This window comes from Ailuropoda melanoleuca, chromosome 2, assembly GCF_002007445.2.
Source record: "Ailuropoda melanoleuca isolate Jingjing chromosome 2, ASM200744v2, whole genome shotgun sequence".
NCBI classification, from domain to species: Eukaryota; Metazoa; Chordata; class Mammalia; order Carnivora; family Ursidae; genus Ailuropoda; species Ailuropoda melanoleuca.
In genome coordinates, this window is record NC_048219.1 from 115,373,137 (window position 1) to 115,392,261 (window position 19,125).

A 19,125-nucleotide genomic window follows, 5' to 3' on the forward strand; every position below is an offset into this window, starting at 1 on the left:
AGTCTTACCACCTGGGATTCTAACAAATCCATGCTGATATTAGGAAAAGTACAGTGTTCTTCCTAGATTTCACTTTAAATCAGAGTGAGTTGAAATTGCCACACCTTCTCTACCCTGAAAGAATCTCTCAACTTGTATCAGTCACTGAATGATGTTTCCAGCTTTAGTCCATATTCGTTGGGGTAACAAGGTAAATGAAATCATTTAAAATTAATTCAGTCAATTATCTGAATAAATTTTAAGGATCAAGTTTTCTCCCTAGACTTGTCACTCAAACAAATAAAAGTACTGATTTCACAGTACACACGGTCCCTGACACGTGGTTCAACTTAACATTTTTCAACGTTTTGATGGTGCAAAAGTCATATGCCTTCAGTAGAACCTGTGCTTCAAAGTTTGAACTTTGGCTTTTTCCTGGGCTAGCGATATGTGGTGCAATACTTTCTTGATACGGGGCAGTGGCAGCGAATCGCAGCTGCCAGTCAGCCGCGTGATCACGAGGGTAGACAACCCATGCACTTATGACCATTCTGTACCCACACAGCCATTCAGTCTTTCACTTTTAGTATAGTATATGATCAATTTACATGAGATATTCAGCACTTTTGTATAACATAAGCTTTGTGTTAGGTGATTTTGCCCAACTGTAGGCTAATGTAAGCATTCTGAGCATGTTTAAGGTAGGCTGGGCTAGGCTATGACGCTCAGTAGTTTAGGTGCAGTAAATGCATTTTTGTTTTACATTTTCAACTTACAATGGGTTTATCATGACATAACCCCATGGTAAATTGAAGATGTGAGTAAATTTCCTACTAATTCAAGTAAGTAGACAACCTAATGATAAAAGTTTTAAATTCAGAATAATTACAGTAAGTTATATGGTTGAGCAATTGAATTTTATGGACAGTTATCTATTTTAAGAATATAAAGTGTATATAAATATGGGATAAGGTGGCAAATGAAATGAAGATAGGCAAACCAAAATCAAAGTATCATCAACTCAAAATGTAAATAATCAGTTTCACTAAACAGAAGTTAGCCATGTTAATCTTCCAAAGCTCACTAATGCAAACTAAACTGAAACATATTTCTCTCCAACTCAACTGATCATGGTGCAATTTTTAGATAGAAATCATATTTTTTTGCAGACACTGTTTTCTCTTATTCATTCTTTCATTTATGTATTCATTTGGCAAGCAGAAGATAATGTCACTGAATATAATAGAAATACAAAGGGAAGAGGGGCACCTGGGTGGCTCAGTCAGTTAACGTCTGCCTTGGGCTCAGGTCATAATCTCAGGGTCCTAGGATTGAGCCCCCACAGCAGGCTCCCCACTCAGTGGGGAGTCTGTTTGTCCCTCTCCCTCTGTCCTCCCCCCACTCATGCTCTCTATCTCTCCCCCTCAAATGAATAAACAAAATCTTTAAAAAAAGGAAGCGCAAAGGGAAGAAATTACATTTATGTTGTTCACTGTGTATAGTTTCCTTCACCTTGAATATTCTTTTCCAGCTTCCTCTACCTAGTAAACATCTTCATTTTCACTCTTCCAGCTCAAAGTTACCAACTCCATGAAGTCATCCCTGTCTTCCTCATTCTGAGTCAGTCCTCTCTTCTCTTTATCCCCAAGTTATAATTTCATCATTTGATTATTTTACTATCTTGCCACTGGACTGTGAGCTGTATCTTGCAGACTGAAGTCCATTTCACTCAATTTTACTTCCAGAGAAGTGGTTGCCTGGGAAGAGGTAGAAAGGAAAGAGGCAGGACATGAAATCTTTCAGTGGTTTTACAATTACTATTTATTTACAATTTCATCTTCCTTTTCTAGAAACTCTTATGTCAATGGACACTCCTTTGATGAGCCTGTTCCTCTCACCAGCCTCACAATGTTGGGTTATCCTATGTTATGTTCCTAGACTTCCCTTCCTTTTTCATTCTTCTACTCAGACAACTGGGCATTATTCAAATACTCGAGGGCTGAAATATTGCAGCCCTGTGGCTTCAAGTTCTATCTATAGGCTTTCTAAACTTAAAACTTAGGCTTCCTGCTCCAGACTCTCAAGACTCCAAACTTGCATGTTCAAGTGTCTATTTGTCATCTCCTGGGATGTTTGGTTGACATCTCCCATTTATCTAGAGCAATCCAATCCTTGATTCCCCAGCTCTGGCATGTTCACCTCAGGAAATACCACTGCCAACTGCCAGCTGGAGTCACCCTCTGTTCTATTCTCTCTTCTGTTCTCATCTGCATACCCACCTTAAAACATATTCCAAATTCAGCCACATTTAGTCACTCCCATTGTTACCAGCCTTATCTAAGCACCATTACCTCTCCCTGGAATATGTCACCAACCCCCTAACTGGCCTCTCTGCTCCTTTTCTTGACCCTCTTAAATATCGTCTCCACACAGCAATTAGAAGGATCATTTAAAAACATCAGTCACATTATTTCACCCCCATGCTCAATAATGGCTAATTACTTAGAATAAAATCATACTTAAAATAATATCTGATGACCTATCCATGTCCCACAGGGTTCTACCTGCTTTGGCCCCCAGGCCACCTTTTCAGTTTCATCTGCAACTCTATTTCCTGTTTGTCACATCACTCCAGCCACACAGGCTTCCTTACTGCTCCCTGACTGTACCCTGCTTCCTCCACAGTCTTATGCATTTGCTGCTCCTCTGAATGAACACTCTCCCCGTGTATAGGCATGGTTCACAGCTTCATTTCTTTTGAACTTTGCTCAATGCCATTGCCTCAGAAATGTCTTCCCTGACAACACCTCCCCCTAGCTCTCTATCTCCCTGTCTTACTTTTTTTCTCATAGCACCTATCAACATCTAACATTATCATACATATATATTAAATGTGTTTATGTGTTTGTTTTCCGCATTCACATCTAAGCTGTATGAGGACAGAGAGTGCTGATTGAGGACAGAGAGTGTTCTATTCATTATTCCATCCCCAGCAGGCATTGAAAAATACTCAAGGATGGATATAAAGGATGAATGAACACAAAAATTCATGAAATATTCACTGGGTCAGACCATTCTCTAAATTGTGTGATTCTGTGCACACGCATGTGGAGGGCAGGATGCATGTATATGTGCATATTTGTGTGTTGTGTTGCTCTGGGTAAGCAGAGGGATGGAGAAGTATAGGATAAAGTTGCTGCCTATATGGAAAAGTCTTAAACTCATTGTTTCATTTGAGGTAATAAACTCCTTGTTTAAGGTGTAAATTTCTTCCTGGTGGTAGACTCACCAAAATACCCATTGCATTAATTGGACCAAAATTGAGTTTTGAGATCTATTTCCACAAGAGTTTAGGAGCTTAAAAGAAGGGACCAAGGATGCCTGTGTGGCTGGCTCAGTCAGTTGAGCGTCCAACTCTTAATTTGAGCTCAGGTCTTGATCTCAGGGTTGTGAGTTTGAGCCCTGGATTCACAGAAGTACTGTTTGGGGTTGAGAGTGAAATCTTGAAAGGTGGGGCTGGTTGAAGCCTGAAAAGAGAAGAAGGAAAAGAAAATAGGAGAAGCTGGGGAAGAACTCCATCATTCTGTCTGGATGACAGCAGGCCTGTTTCTCAGATTCACCTTTGGGCTGCTTGTGTCCTGCATCCAACTGTACAACTTTGATTGGAGGCTGCAGACTACAGCCTACCCTTGTTTGGGGATATCTTCTCCGTAGTCTGGGCAAATCTCCTCCAGGTCAGTCCTTCCAGAATAGACATTATCATTACCCACCAGGGACTTTAAAATCTATTAGGTTAATGAGCTACACAAGTATGAATAAACATGTGGGGGGAAACTATACACAAAAGTGTATATATTTACAATTTCTATTTATTTAGATTCCAAACTACTTAAAAGTTAAAATAATTATGCTTTTCCCCCTGTATTTACCTCTTATGAGAAAAAAAAACCTAAGTAAACAAAGCAATGAGAGAAATTTACTTTACTTGCAGTGTGTATTAGAGATTCAGCAGAGAATCAGCCCAATTTTTGGTGTCTGTGTATCAAAAAGCAGTAGCTGATACTTTTAATCAAAGCCCTAAGGCATTGGAAAATAACACAGTACCTTATGAAGCACTTAATATAGATTAAATTCAGTAGTGTTTTAGCATTAAACGTATTTTTCTGAATCTTAGTTCAAAGAGATAAGCCATCTGTAAATTATAGTATTTACTTAAATCACCCATTTCTCCAAAAATTATCAGTAAAGCTGCAGTAAAATTATATGATGAGGGCTTATATGGTGAGTATTTTAAAGGAGAAAAAGAAAAAATAATAAGAATGAAAGTGGAGAAAATATAAACGATAAAAGAAACAGGATTCTTTGATAAAAGTAGAAACCAAAGTTTTGGTCTAGAAACCTACTCTCAAAAAGAAAACCAAATGTTACTTATAGTTTAAAATCAAAAGTAAATTTCAGTTAAATTACTGAAATTACCCATATTGAGAATATTACTTTTGCCTTTTAGTATCCATTGCCTCTCCCTTAGAGCAACCTATCGGGAAATGATGTGCCCATGTGTGTAGCACTGTGGAGGGAGAGATTCCAAGTGTGTGCTACTTACCATGGAGGCTACCAGGGCTATGTTTGTTCTTAGCCCAACCCCGTTTTTTGACATAATGTCAACCAACTGGGCATCCTCTGTTGGAACTTCCCATCTTGAGCAATTGAAGGGTGTAAGTCATCACAATAGTGCTGGTGGTGGGGGTGGTAATGTAAATAGCATCCTGACCCCTCTGTCAGAGTTACAAGACTCCAGACCCAGCAGTGTATTTCCTTCTTCTTATTTCGTGGATCTCCTTTGGACTTTTGGTATGAAACATCTCCAAGACCGGTTCTCCAGCCTCAAGAAATTAATAAATTATTTTGAGTTCCTAGTAAATTCTTTGAGTTCCCTCCCACTCTCATTCCTCAATATCATTCAAATAAATTCTTTGTGTAAGATAGCCCCAGTGGCCAGGGGTCTGGGTGGCTCAGTCAGTTGAGCTTTGGACTCCTGATTTCAGCTCGGGTTATGATCTCAGGGTTGTGAGATCGAGCCTCATTGAGCACCATGCTGGATGTGGGGCCTGCTTGAGATTCTCTCTCTCCCTCTCCCTCTGCCCCTTCTCCCCCACCTTGCGTGCATGCACAGGCACACATGCGCTCTCTCTTAAAAAAATAAATAAACAAATGAAAGATAGCTAAATGAACAAACAAATAAACAAAAAATAAAGCCCCAGGTTTGTTTTTGTTTTTTTTTTAAATTGCAGCCCGAACCCTTGACAAATATACCTCATGACAAAAATAATTGTCTGATTCGAGGGCGGGGCATGGGTAGGTCAAAGCCACTCGATTTGTTATTATTGTTTTCTGTTCCCCTCCACGTTCTTCATGTATGTGTAGTTCTAGGTCCTTTGTTTTCCTTTTTAAAATTTACTAGACTAGCTGCAACGGCGGCCCTGTGTCCTGAAAGCAGGATAATCATTTTGAAAAGCATGTGGAGACTGTCTTCCTGGGTAAATGATGATAACACCGTCACATTATTTGAACATTTAACTGCCTCTATTGAGTAGTTTTCCTCATAGTTTTGATTCATTTGGAATCTAACTGACAAAGATCCCATTACTGGGTGTTCTTTCCATAATTTGTCAAAAAATATATAGCAGAGATGAGGGAGAATGAAGCTAATTTGTAATCTGGGAGACTTAACCTGGTTATGCTGATGAACTAACTAAATCGGTCAAAAGTTTGAGAGCTTAAAGATTAAAAACCACCATTTCCTAGTTAAACTCTAATTCATTCTGTAAACAACATGATTTATAAGTGCAGTCATGTGGAAGGTCTATTTGTTTTTCTCACCAAAAGATGCTTTCAAAGAGAAATTGCTGAAAATGGATTTTCTCCAACCAATGTGTTGCCTGCCACCCCTAGTATAAACGCTGAAGCAGGAGAGGGAAGACATAATGATCACACTAGCCAAGGCCATAGGCATTTGTAGAGCATTCCAAAAATATTGGCACCTCTAGCAAGAGGTGTTTTCTAAATACAAAAAGTTGTCAAGAGAGGGAGAAAGGATTACCAGTGAGCCCACAGATGGGAATATAGGTAGGGAGTCTGGAGCTCGGGGCTCTGGGCTGTTCCAGTTTTTTGGAATATCATAAGGAAGGGGAAAGCAGAAATAATCCTTAGTGTTGTGCCAGGACAACAGGCATGGAAGTTAAGGGGGCAAAGCTAGTTCATTAATGCTTGCCAAGAAAACAGAATACTTTCTCTCTCCCTCCCTTTTTCTTTATACTATTTTAAGATAGAAAGTTCTGTGGTTCAGACACATTCCTGCAATTTAATGGTCCTCCTTGGTGTAGCAAACCCTGGATGTATCAAATTTACAGATGGGTGGCAATCCTACAACAGCCCTGAAATTTGACATTGACATTTTAGCTAAATCTCTATAATTTGCTTTCTTTAGATATCACTTTTTACTTTGCAAAGTCATTTCATGTGCATCATCATCTCCTCTAAGTTACATGATCCATCATTTTATGTCGAAGGCTAATGTTGTAGTCAAGATTCTTTTCATTGTATTTGATAGAAACTTGTCCAAACTGCAAAAGTAAGAATGGAATTTATTGGACTACTTAATTGAAAAGTCCAAGGGACAAGGAGAGCTTCAGGCATGATTGGATCCAGGGGCATAAAAGCTATCAAATCTTTATTTCCTCCATCGCTCAGCTCGTTTTCCACTCTGTTGGCTTAATTCTCAAGTATGTCTTCCCAGAAGGTGGCAACATAACTTCTGGAAGCTCAGACTCATATTCCAATAGTTTATCAATTCTTGTAGAAATAAGGCTCCTCTTTCCCAGTAGCACTAGAAAAAGCCTTAGGATTTACTCCACCAGATAAACTTGACCCCTATGTTCATGTCTGAACCAATTACTATGGCCAGGTAGAGGAAATTCATGTTCATCCTTGGAGCTAGAGGTGGTGGAGTTAGCGCTACTCAAACCAAATGGCAACCAACATGAGAAAGGCATCATCCCCAAAGGAAAACCAGAGTGATCTTACCCGAGAATAAGAGAATAGTTACAGGGCCAGTAAAACCAATAGACATCCACCATACTCTTCCTAACCAGCATCATCTGTAACGGTTGATCTCACTGTTTGGCCAAGACTGGCACTTTCTATTGTGACCGTAAACCCTCTCCTGAAACCTTCTGGCCAATGCTGTGTTCATGTTCTGGTCAAGTTCATATTTGGTTGCAATAAACAGAAGTTCACTCAAAAATACTCAAATAAAATGGGAGTTATTGTCACAACCCAGGGTATGTCATGGCACCCCATGGAGAAGAGAGATGATCTCTGGAGTTAGGCATCAGAAAGTGAGGACCTAGGATGTGTCTGCTTCATTCACCTCTCTCTGCAAATTAGTTCCTGGGCCCAGTCACCCGTTGCACACAGCCACCTCCCCATATGGCTGTCCCTGGCACCCATTGTCTAAATGTAGGCAGTCTTACTATTTAAGTCCCTGATGCTAACTACCTAAGCCTGTAGCGTCCCAATTCTTATAATTTTGTGGGAGAATTTCGTTGCCTGGGCTTGGGTTATAGGACAGCCTTGCATTTAATAAGCTTCACCGCAAAGGCTGAATTCTTAATTCCAGAGCCATACCTTCTTAGGTCAGTACAACCAGTTTAAAGAGTTGCTAGAATTAAGAAGACAATTTTTGGCTTTTCTGGTAACTAGTCAAAGCAAACATCTCCCTTCTGTCTAATGATGTTGATCATCTAGGCTCTTTTCTCACCAGGACAAATATCAGCAATCAGGAAGGGAAAGTTTTTCAATGAGGGATTGACTGCACTTGCCTGGACCACCCAGTAAGTGGCAGTGGTGCACCTCCCCCACCTCCCACTTCAGAACAATCAAAAGTAGCCAGTGGTGCACCTCGTCCCCTCCAGGGCATTATGGAAGAACACCCTGTGGTTGAAATTCACTCCAATCTACCCAGCTCAAACTTTTCCCCAAGACCCATCTTCCCTTATAATTTTTACTCACAATAAAGTGTCCAAAGCAAGTCTATAGCCAAGCCCAACATCAGTGAAATGGGAGAAATAAATGTTGCCCACTGTAGTGAGTTTTACCACACAGTCACATGGGAAAAGAGATGAATGTACAAATCTAATTCAGAGAAGACGAGAAGAATCACGAAAAGTGATTAAATTTACCACAACTCTCTTCTGATTTTGGTCTCCATAACACCCTCCTAGGTGATCACATTAGCCTCTTAACTAATCTCCTGGCATTCAGTCTTCCTCACAATCTGTGCCTCTATTTGGTTATGAACGTTTTGGCTGTAGGGGATAGAATTATCCCCTACAAATGACTTATATTATCTCACATAGTAAGAAATCTAGAAAAAAAATGTTTTAGATTTAGAACTTCGACAATGTCATTGAGGTCTCAGGTTTTTTGCGACTTTGAAATCCTGTTAGCTTTTGTCTGCAAGCTTAGTGTCTCATGGCGATAAGATGCAGTAGCTCCAAGCATCACATGATTGCACAGCCATGTTCAAAGCAGGAAGAAGAAAGAAAGAGTGCCTTGATATACCCCTCTCCTTCTATCTGGTTAAAAAAAAAAAATCTCTTGTAGCTTCCCAAGTCATTTCTCCTTACGTTTGACTGATTGGAGCTATCTAATTACCCACAGCTGCAAGGAAGGCAGAAGTCAACGGGGAACATTTTCAGGCTCTGAATGGACTCTAAAAACAGGAAGTCAGGAAGGGAATAGTGTATGTATAATATATCATTGTGTCTGCACACTTTCAAATAATTTAACCTACTTGACTAAATATTTAAGACTCTTATAAGACCATCTTCATCTTTTTTCAAAGCTTAATACATAGATTTCTCTAAATAAGAAAGAGTGAATATTTCCCTCAGCACATCTCATTCTTCTGTCATTCTTCCCATCGCTGATGTGTTTGTATACCTTCCTTCCATCTACCCTAAATGGCCTTCTGTCCCCTCTCTTACCTCTTCACTTAAGTATTACTTTTCCTTGAGGATTCGGTTCTTCTCTGGGAAGTCTTCCATGGGCACCAAAGGGTGGTCTGATGTCCTGCTACATGCTCAACATATATTCGTGAAATTTATTTGAATCATAATTCCCTTAAAGCGTTTTGTACTTTATAGCAATTCTTCCAGACTATAATCTCTAGCCAATTTAAATCATTCCATCTGAAATTGTGGGTTATTTTTCTGAAATAATAGTTTATGTCATTTTTTTCTTATAGTGATGGCTCACTGTTTTTGAACAAATCTTTGTTACTTGACCAAGTATTCAAAGCAGATACCCGTGATGATTTCCCACTTCTCTACACTCTGTTGATATGTTTTGGGCTTATCATCTTTCTGTCTCTTGGATGAAAATGCACATTTTCATATTGAAATATATTATATTTGTGCTTTAGCCTTAATTACTTTCCTCCCTACTGGGTTGTCCTTAACCCAAGCCATCACCTTCTCTAAGAAATGGGTGAAAATCATGACTTCTTTGAAGTCTCACAACATTCCATTTGACAACCCCTTCATAATATTTCACTTACCATTCTGTTATGGTGCATTTTATTCTTCTCCCCACTTCTACTACAAATATATATTTTTTAATTTATTGAAGACCTCCACTGATGATTAAGACAATGTCTTGCAGTCGATCAGTTAATACATGTTTGTTCAACTTCTAGTATATGCCAAACATTGTCTACTTACTAGGGACCGAGTAAGAAAGGAAATGGGTGTAGTCTTTACTCTCCTGGGTTTTGTATTCTAAGCAGGGGAAACAACTAACCAGTAAGCACATCAATCCAATATGCCAGTCAGAGATAAGTGCTCTAAGGAAAGTAAAACAGGGAAGTATCATGGAGAGTTCCTATTGCAGAGGGGCCATTTTTTTAGGAAAAAAAGTGGGTAAGAAAGGCTACAAGAGAGAACTAGTGCAATGAAGTTTCACGCAGAGGTTATAATAAGTGCAAAGTCCCTGAGGCAGAATTGTGCTTGGCACAGACAAGAATCAGTAGTGTGGACAGAGTGGCTGCAGGCAAGTGATGAGGGGGAGAGAGGAGAGAGGAAGCAAATGAAATCAATTAATGGGTGGAAGGGCAAGTCACGTATTACCTTGGAAGTTGCAGTAGGGAACTGGAATTCATTTTGAGCAAGATGGGAAGCCCTTGAACCTACTAAATATTTGATTCACTATCAGTAATAAACATCTATACTGTTTTTTAATCTGGAAATGGATGGTGGTGAAGATTACACAAAAATGTACATGTGCTTAATGCCACTGAACTGTTCGTGTAAAAATGGTTACAATGGTAAATTGTGTGTTAAGTATATTTTACTGCAATAAAAAATATCTATGAGTGAATCCTGTGAGCCAGAGTCTGTGCTAAGCAGTGGTGACTGTACAAACACATAGAGCAGGTAGACACTCCAAATCTGCTTTGAGAAAATATATTCCATGTATTATAAATGTAAATACACAATGCAAGGTAGTATAAATCATGTTCCAAATGAGAAGACTAGGCTAGGATTTCAGAGCGTGTTCTCGGAAGTCTTAGTCTGGAGAGGTGCCCTTTGAAATAAAAGGATTACTCAAATAAGTTTGGGAAATAGTGCATCCTCCAGCCCTTTGTGGAGATTCCCAGTGCAGACTGGCACGTCACAGGCTGTAAAAATACACATGAAAGAAACCTGTTTAACTTTGTTTAACCCAACATTGCTAAACCATTTTGATCACAGGACTTTTTTTTCCCAAATTGCCTATTTGCCGGAGGAACTGGTATTCCAAAGAACGTACGTTAAAGGAGACACAAAACTGAGATAGGAAGAAAAGAGTTTGTGGAGAAAGTGTGGTCAGAGCTGTGCTATAAAGGAAAGGGGATGCTTAGATTATAGAAGAGGAAGGGCATTCAAGGCAGGAGAGATGTTAAGAAATCCGCTTCAAAGTAAATCTCCTGGAACTTGCCTCTTCAAATATCATTGACCCACTGAACGAATCTTCTAAATATACTGATAAAATTATAATTTTGGTGATCATTGACAAATTTCTTCTAAAACACTCAAGACACCAATTCATTAAGATTAATTACCTTGTAGAAGTTTTCTTAATTCCTTGTCATTATTTTATAAACAACAAAGTTATGCCCAGAGAGATTATAACTTACTCTGTCATCCCGCCTAATCGATGGCAGAGTGTTAGTTTTCCTTCTCTGGGCCCAGAGTCCTGTTTCCATAAAGGAGGGAGTTATGGCCTTTGTATCTCTGCAATAGACCCTTCGGAATTAAAGCGAAAAATCGATTCCTGTGCAAGACGCAGATTTCAGCATGCAGTGGGTATGGAAACAGAATCAAATTAAAGAACAACGCAATCTTGGATTTTAATGAAGCTCATCTTTGTTTCTTTTGCAGATCAAATTTTTGGCTCTCATCTGCACACAGTGTGTGAACGTGAAAATTCCACAGTTCCACGGTTTGTAAAGCAATGCATTGAAGCTGTCGAAAAAAGAGGTGGGTAACTGAATATGCAGTAATTTCCCCCCATTAGCGCACCCTCTAAACAACCCATGCTCAACTTAACAGTGCCACTTGATTTGTCTGGGAAACCATGCAATTAAAACTTGACTTTTGTTAATCGGTTAAGAGGATCAAGTTTCTTATTAACTTCAGTTTGTTTTTACAATAGGGACATTAGTAATTCCCACTAATGTTCTTTTTTTTTTTTTTTAATATTTTGTCTGTCTGACATGTTGTTGATTCAATTGCAAACTTCTTGTTTTCAAGCCAGTGATAAAACATTCATAAAATATCAGCACTCACAGTGTTAGAACCCTCCTAACATTCATGCTGGTAGATGTTGTGCCAGAACAATTTTTGGTAAGCCCCCAACATTACCCAAGTGAAGCAAATAGCATTCCTACTTGCAAACAGTGATATCCCGTCTTCCATGTGTTTCTGTTCACTATAGAAGAATATGGCTAACTGGTTCTCCTGGAACAATTAACAGATGTACCTCCAGTGTTAAGATGACCTTTAATTCCTATATTTCAGCATTCTGTTTTTCATCGGGAATTATTTCATCTTACCACAGGGAACAAAACAAAACTCAATTGACTCATCATTTCTTTGGTAGTCTATCTGTGGGGTGTTTTTCCTTCAGACTATGACTTCATTCATTCAAGGTCATTTTCCCTGGAAGACACATACAGTAGATGCAGAATCTCAAAAAATGTATTGTATAAAAATGTGAAGCTTCATCACCATCTGTTACAAGTTTACAACATATTCCCAGGATCTAGGGGGATATATATCATGTAAAAGATAGAGGTGTTTTCAGAAAAAGAATTGGTGAATCTTATTCCCATTTTCAGCTCCCAGTCTCTTAAAACAATAGAACCAAGGGGAAAAAATCTTTACCAAGTTATCTACTAGGAAAAAGCCATTTTAATTCTCTCAGTGTTACCTGGCTTTATTATAGAAGCATAGTAAAAATGGCCTGCAATTTCCAACTCCTGGAAATTCATACTTTAATTATACTGTAAGGACAGCCTTGGGATCCTATTATTCCCATATCAGTAGGGAGTGAGAGAATAACAAGAAGGGGACGAGTGGGTAGGAAAGTAGATAAAGAGAGTGGCTTTGGGGGAAAGCATATCAACACATCAGAGAGAAGAGCCCAGAGCTCACAGAGGGTAGAAAACAGTAAAAGCAGAATGAGCACAAGGAGAGGTATCTGTGAGGAATGGAGTCAATTGGAGTTTAGAGAGAAATGTGTTTTTATTGCATGTTGCAATCTCATTTAATTTTATAAGTTCATAATTTAGAAATAAATATTATTTAATAAGTACTTAAAGCCAAAATGGATCACTGAGAATGTTATAATGTTATTATTGCCAATAGCTAAATTATCATCATTTTCAGGAAATCTTCACCCACGTATAAATACTCAGCACCGACAGTGTAAGCACTATTATATTAGAGCAAATATCCGAATAGGACTTTGGGGGAGCTGTATATAATAAGACGTGTGCACATACAATGAAAGGACTCTGTACCTCTCTATTTATGTACATACCCGAGGCAAAATGAAAACTCTAGTAGATACAGCCTGGTGGTGTGCAGATACCATAATACTGTAGAGTAGAAAATATCTATAAATAGAAACTGTATCTTCTGTTCGCGGCATTTTGTTGGCGATTTTTAATAAAATAAGACAATGTTTTTGCTGACAGCAGCAATCATATCTGGCATTATATTTCATTGTCCCAATGTTTACTCTTAAAATGAATTTGTAGAGGCAGCACTAAACAGGCGCTAATCACACATATGATTATTAAAATAACTCCTAAGCATTTTAATGAAACTCAAAGACTTTACAATTCCACACAGCAACTGATAATTCAAAGCACTTTGGCAGTGTCAGCTTAAAGGAACTCTATGGAAATATTCAATAAAAACTCAGAAGCACAAGATAAACCTCTCACATCATTGCAAGATTTACAAATGTGTACTTTTGATTATATTTTTCTATGATCATTTTGTTGGATTAATATTCTTAGATTTATACGCCAATTCTATTTACTCAAAGTGTTGTTTTTACTAAATTCTGGCAGAAAGCACCTTAGGACAGAAATAATTTATGTGAATCTAAGTCCAATGTTTATGCAGGCTTCTGATGACATTTTATGCCGGGGTTGGTATTAGGAAGTAGCATATAAAGGTGCCAAGTCTCTCAGCACGGCTGGGACTCAGCATATCTAGAGCCCTCCTTCTAATGGCCAGATCCTCTTCCAGCCAAGATACTCAACTGCAGAGTCATGGGAAATGCTTATGGACCAGTTATGGGAAAGGCGCATTTAATGAAAATTTTGTGTTTACTCTCACAGTCTTAGGGAAATGGCCTCAAAACTCACTATAGCAGTACACAGGGTGTTATAAAAAGATTTGTTTCCTTTCTCTCTTTTTCTCCTAAGATTATTTCCCACATCTTTACAAAAAAATCATCTGTAAATTGTAGCTGTATTTTTTTAATGCTTCTTACATGCTTGATTTTGAATGAAACAGTGTCAGGAACACAGATCTCACGATTGATTGATTGATTGATTCATTCATTCATTCATTCATTCAGTTATTTGTCTTGCTTGCAATTGACAGAACCAAATTGCTCATGCTCCTGTAGTCTACCCAGGGAAATTCTGCCCAGTGCTTGGCACAGTTGCATTCTTTAATCAACCTTGGTAAAGTGATATTAGTCACATTTTAAATTTTGCATCTCACAGACATGCCTAGAAGAAAATCTATTAGTGAGCCGAATGTAAATCAATTTAGCGAATAACTTGTTTAGTGTGTTTCCTTATCTTGATTTGGTTTCCTTTATTCCTTTAAACCACCAGAGCATTCTCCCCTTCACCAACTATTATAACCAGATTAAAGTTATTTCTGTGGTTTCTGACATTGCTCAGCCTAGAGAACATACACAAAACTTGGAGGGAAACTGTCAGGGAGCATGTTAGTCTTTAAAGCTCTTCCAAGGGATTCATTCACGCTTGTATTGCCTTTACAATTGTAGAGCATGAGTAGTGTAAGCAGCCAAAGAAAAACTCAGTTTATGTTTCTTCTTCCAAAACAGTTTCTGTGCAAATATTGAATCACTGTTCAGCTAATGCTCAATACATATGATAAAGTGACCCAAAGCCTGAGGTCATCTGATACTTTTCTTTGAGGTCCGATGAAACAAGCATGCAGAGGAGGCATTGTGACATACTGGTAGTATGTAGGTCTAAGCAGGGAGAAGTCCACTTTTCACTCCTTTATAGAATACTTTGTGTAGTTTAGGAAGACTCCAAAGTATATAGGAATTGCTTGTGAGTTATATCACTAGGAAGACAAGGGCTTAGGAGAGGTGACTTAAACAAAGTATATAGTCTACACTGGGGCAATTGGTATTAAGACCTTAACCTATAGTTCTTTGTATGTAAAACATGTAACTGGCTGACTGCTCTGTGAAGGTGCATCCCTGAGAAAGAGGCTTACATGGTATCTGACATACTACAAGTACTCAGTAAATATTGGTTGAATGATGTAACATACAGTAAGTGTTGGTTGTATTCTAGCAACAAGCAGCTACCCACGTGCTTACCCATGTGTCATTTTGCATGCTACTGGGTGAGAATATAGAGGAAATATACATTAAGCAAAAAGACAATTCGCTGAGTACCAAACCATGATGAGTGTTATGAAAGAAAAGCCCAGGTATTAGAAGAGAAAATAAGCCTTATAATATTCTTTTTTAGGTAAGAGGAGTTTGTTTGCTTAAAAGTCACATAATAGGGAGTGAGGGGTGGGAGAAGGGGAGATATTGGTGAAAGGGCACAAAATTGCAGTTATATAGGATGAAAGAATCTAGATATCTAATGTCAGGTGAGATGACTATAGTTATTCTAGGTCAATAGATTTCAGGTGCTCTCATCACACACACACACACACACAAATTAGTAGACATGGGAGGAGATGATATGTTAATTAGCTTGACTGTAGTAATCACAGCAAATCATCATTTATACCTTAAATATATCCAATGTGCTAAATATATTATGAAATATTACCTAATACTAAATATACAATTAAAGACATTTTAAGTGACATAATAATCCTTCAATAATAAACACATATTTGTCTGGTTTCAGCCTTCTGCGGAGAGCAGAGTTTAATTTTACCTTATTTCTCAGGTTATTTTCCTGACATATCAATGCCCACGCAGTATTAGGAGTCGCTTCATGTGAGATACCCAAAAAACAGCCCTTTTTCCACCCAATAATGCCAAACTTCCCCAAAGACTTCCTTCACATATAATGGAGTTAACTAAATGAATAAACATATTTCTATTCTAAATATATTTTTATGTACCTAATATATTTTTGTCTGTAAGGGAATAGGACCATTTAAAAAAGTTAATTTCATTTGCACAGGCATTCATCCTTTGGAATATGGCTTAACGATGCATTCTTTCTCCATGAGTCTCAGTCCTAGTCAGTATGCCCCCAGATTATTTACTAGTGTTAAAATGACACCTAGAGATCGTTCACAAATGGTGTGAATGTACATAACACTACTGAACTGTACGTTTAAAAATGGCTAAGATGGTAAACTTTATATCATGTGGGGGGGTTTTTGAACCACAATTAAAAATAAATGGTACCTTGTCTTCCAAATTTGATGATTCCAGCTATGAGCTACTTTGCAGAAGGTCTCGGCAGATGCTTATCAACAAGTTTGTCCTCTTTCTTTTTTCTGGAACACAAAATACTATGACAAAAATGATACACAAAGTTACATTTTTGACTTGGTGCCCAAATCCCACCCTGGAATCCATAACCTTGCTTTAAAGATTTAAGAAAGACCTTTAGTCTACTTCTGAGAAGGTCCTTAGCCTCGAAAACTTTATCTCTCAACTTGACTTCTTAGCAGCTGTTATATTTTTTTTGCTGTCGTTTGTTTGACAGGATCCAGTTATAGGTTCCGATGTCTGTTTAAAGAAACAAGGAGGCTGTTGGCTTTAAAATTCCCTCATTGCTTGTGTGATCAGCATTTTCCCAGGCTTTTCTACATAGTTTGCCAAGCAAAGGGACTGACCTTTTGTAGCAAACACTTTTTCATTTCAAAATGCTCACTTTGATTTTTGTCCCATTTTATGCTCATTCCAAACTGTTTACAACCCACTAAAAATGACTGTGAATTATATGTTTGTGTAATGGATTCCTTTTGTGGTCGGAGTGGAATGTTTACTTTGAACAATTAGTTATCTTTGGGTAGATTATAGCAACTTGGAAAAAGAATGGCTAAAATTATTATTATACCTTAACTATTTCTTTTTGGTAATCCCTCTGCTATTACATCAAGTTTGAGAGAATGTCATATCAACAAGCCCATGGCATTATAAATGAAATCTATTTCTCCAATGTGGGAATATTTAGACATAATTGTTAATATTATAGGAAGGTATAGTTATATACTTACTCAGGGATATACTTATCTGACTCCTAAAATTCGGAACATCAAATTACATAAATACATGGATCTTTAAATACATAAAATAAATACATGTATATTCACTATGTGTGTGTGTGTGTGTGTGAGACATTTGCATATTAGGTAATATACGCACATGTATGTATTTATTATACAAATAACAGACATGATTATAGTATAGCTATTTTGCTAAGATATACCAAGCATTGTACTTATGAATATAATTTTCCTGGTACTCAATTCAGTGCATCGGTCTGCCTCTTGTGATCCTAGCAAGCGTTCACTTGCAAAAATAAAACTTTTCATAGTCTTTTCCCCATGCCTGAGAATCCAGACCCCTAAAGTACAGATCAAATTGCCTTCACTAGACAAGCTCTGCTCCCAGTTCTGCTAATTTTGTGCTGTTCATTCTTTCCCACTTTGGGATAATCTATTATAGTTGGATCCAGGCACGCACGAAAGGCTGATACTTCCATGAGGAATGTGCAATTTGTACTGTTTAGTTTGTGACGAGATTCTTGAAAACTTTTATGATTCTATCTTGTTCCAGAGAGACTTCTGCTTGCTAGTTTTATAAGCAGTGAGTGAAAAAAAAAGTAACGAAAACAAAACAAACTGATAAAAATTACATGCTCCAAAAAAAAAAAATCAAGAGTTCAAGATAAGCACTTTTTCTTTTTCCCCAGAGAATATTTGTGGACTGAACAAAAATGTTTCTGAGGGCCCTGACCTATGTGTTGCTTTTTTTTTTAAGTGCTTGCTTTTCATGCCTGAAGTTAGGCATCCACATGCAATTACAAAAGAGCTGATCTTCAAATAAGCTCCGTGCAAGTTTGCAGCGAATTTTCCTTAGGTTTTATTTGTGAGTTAAAATTAAGCCTGGTTTCGTGTTTTTGTGTTTTGTGTTTTGTTTTGTTTTGTTTTGTTTTGTTTTGTTTTGTTTTGTTTTGTTTTGGTGCAACCCCAACGACAGCCACCTTCCTGACAGCTAGAGTGTTGTGCTGGGTCCAACTTGGAATTGGCTCTTTGGGGTAGTCATGCTGGGGCCTCTGTGTCTGTAAGAAAGCCACATTCAGGGCTAGAGGGGAAGACAACATCAAAAAAGAGTAAACAGGAAACAGCCAGCAAGAGTATAAAAGAGAAACTAGGGAAAGACAAGCAAAAGAAATCAGAGATGACAAGGTGGAGAGAGAGAGAAAAAGCTGCATTTTGCAATTAAAAAAACAAATGTGGATAAAACGGCACGCTTGTGAGGCCCCATAATGAAGAGAAGACAGTGATCGAACCAGTTACCAAGTCAACCATAGTTACCTGAGACCTGCTTCTCTGTTCCAGAGAAACTTATTCCCGCTCAAGAAAATACTTGTAAGATCTTGCTGGGAGTGGCCAGCTTACACTGAATGTTCACAAATTCTGTGTATACACATGGTTAGGAATTAACTCACTGTACTTATTAGTGACATTTCATGAAGTTTATCTACATTAGCAATACACAACAGCCTTATTATCAGAAAGAGAGCTTAAACATAACAGAAGTTAATGGAACAATAAATGTGCAGTTCAATAACCAGCAAGGCTATCTAATGTATCCAGCAATGTGGCTCTGGTCAAATCAGTCAGTGGCTATTCCCACACTTTTGCGTCCAGAATGCATGAGAATAAATAATATCTCTTCCCAGATAAAGCCTGAGTCTAATTTCCAACCTCCACCCCCAATTCCACTCCCATGTTAAAGTTTAGGTTCTTACCATACTTTCCCTTCGAGTCAGTTGGAAGGAAACAGAGTCAGAATTAATACCCTAGGAAATTAGCCTCTTATTGTGTGAATGGAGGATTTAAATAATGCAACACCTCTTCATGTCGACATGTAATAGTCGAAAATATCCTATAGCGGTGTCATTTATATGATGAGAGTTCTGAGTCTGGGAGTTTTTCTATTATAAGCCCCCATATTCAGAAGTTAATAGTTCAACCATAAAAATAATCTTGGCTGAAAGTTGGCAGGATGTTTTAGCCTGGAAGCAAATGTTTACAAAATTTGAAAAAAAAA

General features: G+C 38.0%; 1 protein-coding gene and 1 long non-coding RNA gene across 4 annotated transcripts in view; one reads left to right on the top strand and one right to left on the bottom strand.

Annotated features, from left to right (window-relative positions):
- Positions 1 to 19,125, top strand: part of ARHGAP15 (Rho GTPase activating protein 15) — a 594,053-nt gene that overhangs the window by 360,255 nt on the left and 214,673 nt on the right. For all 3 annotated transcript variants that reach the window (XM_034643265.1, XM_019800514.2, XM_002920055.4), the window contains one exon: positions 11,460 to 11,558. In XM_034643265.1, coding sequence (XP_034499156.1) covers positions 11,460 to 11,558 — 99 coding nt within the window. The remainder of the gene's footprint in view (positions 1 to 11,459; positions 11,559 to 19,125) is intronic.
- Positions 1,603 to 16,568, bottom strand: LOC117796120. Its single transcript, XR_004620492.1, has 3 exons — positions 16,448 to 16,568; positions 16,246 to 16,352; positions 1,603 to 1,736 (listed from the first exon to the last, which is right to left on the bottom strand). It is a non-coding gene; the product is annotated as an uncharacterized LOC117796120 (long non-coding RNA).